Raw genomic sequence first — 6,159 nt, 5'->3', positions numbered from 1 at the left:
TATTCTTTTTATAACTTACTTGTTTTGTAATAGAACCTCTATCATTAGAGGTCATGTGATCGTGGTTCTCTATGTCCTAACCTTGTATAATTTGTTATTCATGTTATGTATACTACTTTAAGCTTTCTCGAGGCGGTCACTTCAAGGCTTTCTTTAAAAATTGCTAAAACTCAATTTTCTTTGATATTTTTTGTTAGTTATTTTTAAAGTATTTTGGAGGTTGGGAAAACATTGTCTCTTATTAGTTACATAGGAAGCTAGATTTGCAGTTAGTGAGACTAACGTTAATTAAGGACTTTAGAATAGGAACTTAGCTATCTATTTGAAATACATAGGTTTTCGAAGGATGTCTCCAAAGATTGGATGGATACGCCCCGTCATTTGAAAGAATATCAACTTGGTGTAGAAAGGTTTTTACATTTTGCTTTTAGATCAGCGGGAATTCCTTAAGGGGAAGAAATTCAATGCCCATGTAAAAAGTGTTGTAATAGACTTTGGTTAAAGAGAGATGACGTGTATAACCATTTAATATTCCACGGATTTGTAGAAGGTTATGGCGGTGGTTTAATCATGGGGAATCACTTGTTGCTATGGATGTTGACAGTGACACAGATGGTGAATATAACTGTAATGATAACATTGATGAGCTGTTACGTGATAAATTCAGAGATACTACACAATTTGATGGACAAAATACAGGGCCCAACGAAAGTGCAAAGGAATTTTATAAATTGGTGGACGAGGCAAGCCAAGAACTATACCCCGGGTGTAAAGGATTCACAAGATTATCTTTTACTATTCGTCTTTACCTGTTAAAATGCATGCATGGTTAGAGTAACGCGTCTTTCACTTCTCTCGGAATTATTAAAAGAAGGAATGCCACATTTGAATATCCCTACTTCATTTGATAAAATCAAGAATATGATAAAGAATCTGGATCTTGACTACTAAATGATCGATGTATGTCCTAATGACTGCATGTTGTATCGAAACGGGCATGAGAATGATGTATCATGCCATGTCTGTGGATCATCCCGTTATGTTGAGCATCCTGTTGTGGAAGAGGATGATGTAACCTCATCAAGAAAGTCTCGTAAAGTTGCTGCGAAAACTCTAAGGCATTTCCCTTTAATTTCCAAACTTCAAAGACTTTTCATGCGCACAAGGACGGTTGAAGCTATATCTTGGCATCATAATGAGCATGTTAAAGATAGCTCATTAAGGCATCCTGCTGATGGTGAATCATGGAAAGCATTTGACAGTCGACATGAAGATTTTGTGAAGGATCCTCGTAATGTAGGACTAGGCTTAGCAAGCGACAGGTTCAATCCGTTTTGAACTTTGAGCAGTACACATAGTACATGGTCTGTTGTTCTAATGGTGTACAATCTACCCCCTTGGATGAGCATGAAGCCTGATTATTTTATGCTCTCTTTACTCAATCCTGGACCACAATCACCAGGAAATGACATGGATGTCTTTCTTCAACCGCTTATTGAAGGATTAAAAGAATTGTGGGAGTCAGGTGAAGAAATATATGACTCTTCAAAAAACAAAACATTCAACATGAGAGCATGTCTTTTATGGATAATTAATGACTTCCCTGCGAGTCAAGTTAATGATAACAATCCACGCAAAACAAAGTGGGAGAAAGCCAAAGACCATAGTTAATAATTCTCAGAATGGTTTAAAGTTCGTGCCATGAAAAAAGATGTGCCTGGTTTGGCAAAAGGGTTGGCTAGAGGTCCAAATAGAGTTGCGAAAAGATTTTCAGGTTTTGTTATCAATGGGTATAGGTTCCATACAAGGCACCGTGATGCGAGACGTAAAACCCAAAATAGTGGTGTCACATTAGAAGCATTGACTCCTAGTTTTGCTAGTGTGAAAGATAAGAACCCAATTGAAGCAAAATTAACCTACTATGGTAGAATAGTTGATATGTTTGAGTTAGATTATTATGGCCAATTTAAAGTAGTCCTATTTAAGGATGAGTGGTATACAGTTGCAAAAGACCACTTTGGTCTCTCATATGTGTATTTTAGTAAAAAATGCTACCAAGAAGAACCATTTGTGTTAGCATCTCAAGTAAACCAATGCTTTTATGTACAAGACCCATATGTGAGTGACAAACACTATGTTATGAAAATAATTCCGAGAGATTTATTTAGAATAAGTGACGACCTTGAGTCTGATTCCCCCACAATATATGCAAGGGAGCCATGTGAGCCTGAAATGATTCCAAGTCTTCCAAATGATAATGGCGAAGTTGATCTAGTGAAGAATGATCTATGAGCTACCATCATAGATATGGCTCCAAACATGTTTGCCAAGCAACGTTGTGAGGAAGACGAGGAAAGTGAATATGATGAGTACATGGAGGTTGTTGATTCCGATTCATGTTGACATGTGTTTATCTTTGCATTTTTTTGGTAGTATTCTAAATGAATTACTTTTGTTGGTTGTTTTGCTTATTTAGTTACTTGCTTGTGCTGATTATGTTTATTTAATTAATAGAATTACATTTTTTCTTCTTATTTCTTATGTATGCAGGATGGAGAAAGGGGAGATCACTAAAAGAAAAAGAATAATTACCTTAGGTCAAAAGAACATGAAACAGAAAAGTCCAAAAAAAATAATTCTTTTGAGGTGATGCAAGTTAAGTCAAGTGCTGAATTGCTACAACTATATAATATTAAAAGAGAGAAGATCATGGGGGAAAATAATAAAGCTAGGTTGCAAGATCAAGGCCCAAAAGATCCAACAAGAAATCAACCATCACAATAGTGGAAGATGCATTTGAAGAGCAAACTGGGGCTCCGAAGAAGAAAAAGAAGGTCCAACCAAACTCACTGTTTTAAGAATGTCAGGGTATTGGGAATAATTCAAAGGCTGCTGAAAAGAACCCCTAAAGTGGGAATGAGGCGATGTTTCAAGCTGAAAAGAACTCGAAAACTGGAAAAAAACTGTTGAAGATGATACAATGGATCAAGATGATGCAAGTTCTAATGAGGAGGGAGAAGATACAAGTGGGCTGAGCATAGAATTAAACAAAAGGGAATGAGTATTGACATGTATTTTAAGGTGCATGGGATTAATTTCAAAGACGAGGAATATGAGGAAGATGATGCAGATGAGGAAGATGAGGAAGATGCTGCAAATATTGAGGGTAGTGGAGGACAAGCTAGTAATGAAGGTAGTTTTTCTTATCTCCCTTATTGCCTAATTATAGCTTATATTACTTTTTAATTAGTCTGAGTTAAAATTCTCTTATTCTAATTGTACTTAGGCACTAAAAAGAAAACTCGTGACAAGACCTTATGCAAAAAACTTCATGCCACTGATTTTAATGATCGACGGGAGGTGGAGTTTTTACAAGGGCAGCCTATTGGTCCAACCAAGGAGGTCGTAGCTAACCTAGGCCAATTTTTGGGTTCAACAGTTAGAAATCTCCGTTTTGTGACTTTGCTATACACTAGTTGGCATGGTGTGCCTGATACTCTCAAGGAGGGCATGTGGGAGTACGCCAACGTATGTAAATATGCCTTTATGGAGAGTTTATTTATTTATTTATTAGTTATGTTGTGTGTGCTAACCTTTGGCGTTCTAATGTATGTGTTGCATAGCAAAAGTTTATTCTTCCAATAAGTTCAAAGCCGTGGGTCATGCGGGGATTTTGTCGTGCATGGAAAAAATACAAGGGTGAAATTAAAAAAGAACATTTCTTAAAGTACAACACAAAGAAAGAAATGATAAAGAACCGACCATTAGAGATTCCTGAATTTCAGTTTCGCAAGCTAATTCGATATTGGAGTCTTCCCGCTATCAAGGTAATGCTATGTCTTCTATTTCTTCTAGCTATCCTTGATTTTTTTGTGATTAGACTTGCTATTTCAAAAAAAGGTGATGTGATTTTCAAAGAATAATCTCTCTTTTTCATGTTTATATTTAGGCTATGTCTGTTAAGAATACTGAAAATAGGTCAAAGCAAACATGTCCTCACCGAATGGGTTCCATAAATTTTGCAATAGTGCGCAAGCAGCTGGTAACATAACTTCTTTTTTTGTGATTTCTTCTTTATATCCATGTTATATTGTCTAGTTAGTATGCTTCATATAAAATTTTCTCTTCATACTCTAGCGTGACTCTAAAGAGAACAATGAAGAGCTATCAAGGGCTGAAGTTTTCACAGCAACACGCACAAGTAAAAATGGAAAAGAAATTGATGCTAAAACACAAACAACAATTGTGAGTTGTTTTGTATTTGTATTTGGATTTGTATAATTTGAATGCTAGATAGATTTGTATTTATATTAAGTTAATGTGACTTTGTATTTTTTTTGTTGTTACTTTTGGTAGAATGAACTTCAAAGCCACATAGAGGCAGGGGAAAATCATGAAGATGCATTTGTAGTAGTGCTAGGAAAGGACCAACCAGGTCGACTTCGTTGTTATGGGACTTCAATTACAAGAAGCTTTCTTAGAAAGGATGAAAAGATTCGCCAAGTGAAGGTTGAATACAATGATAAGGTGCATTCATTAGAAAAGAAGATGGACGGTGTTTGTGGTCTATTGAAGGTGATGTTGTACCAACCCAATCCTGGAATGAGTGAGGAAGAGGTAGTAGCCTTAGTGCAAGCAGCCCAAAATTCTCCTTTGGATGCCTCAAGTAGTAGACCAAGAAATACTCCCCACTCCTCCGAAGTAACTCACATTCCACCAACTGATAATGTAAGTAACTGTCCTAGCCTTGTATTATTGTCATTCCCTTGATTTAGATTATAGAATTTCATTTTTCATGTTGAATTTATGTTGCTGGCTGAATTGAGAATTGAGAATTGAGAATTGTTGAATATTGTTGATTGAGAATTTATATTGCTGGCTGAATTGAGAATTGAGAATTGTTGATTATTGTTGATTGAGAATTTATGTTGCTAGCTGAATTGAGAATTGAGAATTGTTGATTATTGTTGATTGAGAATTTATGTTGTTGGATGAATTGAGAATTGAGAATTGTTGATTGAGAATTTATGTTGATGGCTGAATTGAGAATTGAGAATTGTTGATTAAGAATTGAGAATTATTGATTATTGTTGATTGAGAGTTTATGCTGGCTGAATTGAGAATTGAGAAATGTTGATTATTGTTGATTGAGAATTTATGTTGCTGGCGGAATTAAATTACTGTTGATTGAGAATTGAGAATTGAGAATTGAGATAGAGGGTGTGTGAAAGAAAGAGATTTGGCAATTTAATCTCATTTTCGGCGGAAGCCGTTGATCGCGGTTGAGAATAAAGCGCTCTGACATGCCCACGACCCTTTTTTTTGTTTTGAGTTTTGACCATATATTCTCCTTTGTCATTTTCTCTTCCTCAGTTTCTCCCCTTTCTTTCTTGTCATTTAAATTTAATTACTACTATCCTGAGGTAGTGTAGCATTAACTAGGGAAAAGGAATATGGATTTTAGTTACAGATGGGTTGCTTACCATTAAGCTAAACCAATTGCATGATGATGATGCACTTGTGAATTGTAGCATTCTTTTAGTTTTAAATTAATTGTTACCTGCGAGTCAACTTTACACCATCTCTTCTCTTCTGAATTGCTTGTTATTCCTTGCCTCTTCCATTTCTAGCTTAGTTAATTTTGACTCCACACACCAAATCTGCTAATGGATAATAATAAAAAACAAAATGTAACCAGAATTCTGAAAATTTTTTACTCATGTAAATGTTTGTTCCTCTGCTCCAATAATTTGAAATTTGTGTGAACAGCTCCTTTTGTGACCATGTATAGGGGACTATTTCTTTTGTGTTTGATATGTGTTTTTTGTTCTAATGGCTGAATATGATTGTGGGACCTAATTAAAGTTGCTTTGCCATTTTCATGTTTAATCAATTTGGATTTGGAATTGGATTTGTTGGACTTAATTGAAGTCGCTTTTATAACATGTACTAACACAAGATTATTTAAAATTCTGCAGGGCAGTGATAAAAACAATGGAGCTCATAATGGATGATCACACTACTCATGAAATTTGATATTTTGTAACTAAGTATATAAAAGAAGTAGATATGTGACACTTGTTGGAATGACAATTCTTATTTACTTGTTATGACTTTTCTTTTTAGTACTTTGTCATCAAAACCTACTTTTATGGTGAC

The 6,159-nt window shown here is 35.3% G+C and overlaps 1 protein-coding gene across 1 annotated transcript; it reads left to right on the top strand.

Annotated features, from left to right (window-relative positions):
* The first annotated feature begins 2,307 nt into the window (after nucleotides 1-2,307).
* On the top strand, nucleotides 2,308-4,770 carry LOC112757209 (uncharacterized). Its single transcript, XM_025805817.1, has 7 exons — nucleotides 2,308-2,379; nucleotides 3,082-3,193; nucleotides 3,287-3,528; nucleotides 3,624-3,827; nucleotides 3,950-4,042; nucleotides 4,138-4,245; nucleotides 4,357-4,770. The coding sequence occupies exons 1-7, from the start codon at nucleotides 2,308-2,310 to the stop codon at nucleotides 4,768-4,770; spliced, it is 1,245 nt and encodes a 414-aa protein (XP_025661602.1).
* Nucleotides 4,771-6,159: the final 1,389 nt, after the last annotated feature.

This window comes from Arachis hypogaea, chromosome 16 (assembly GCF_003086295.3).
Source record: "Arachis hypogaea cultivar Tifrunner chromosome 16, arahy.Tifrunner.gnm2.J5K5, whole genome shotgun sequence".
Classification (NCBI taxonomy): domain Eukaryota; kingdom Viridiplantae; phylum Streptophyta; class Magnoliopsida; order Fabales; family Fabaceae; genus Arachis; species Arachis hypogaea.
The sequence above is the reverse complement of the archived record's forward strand: the minus strand, read 5'-3'. Positions and strand labels throughout refer to the sequence as shown.

Coding starts and splice junctions, on each gene's coding strand:
- LOC112757209 (XM_025805817.1), top strand. CDS start 2,308: ATGGCTCCAAACATGTTTGCCAAGCAACGTTGTGAGGAAGACGAGGAA. Junction 2,380..3,081: donor AATATGATGAGTACATGGAG/GTTGTTGATTCC, acceptor ATGTATTTTAAG/GTGCATGGGATTAATTTCAA. Junction 3,828..3,949: donor GGAGTCTTCCCGCTATCAAG/GTAATGCTATGT, acceptor GTTTATATTTAG/GCTATGTCTGTTAAGAATAC.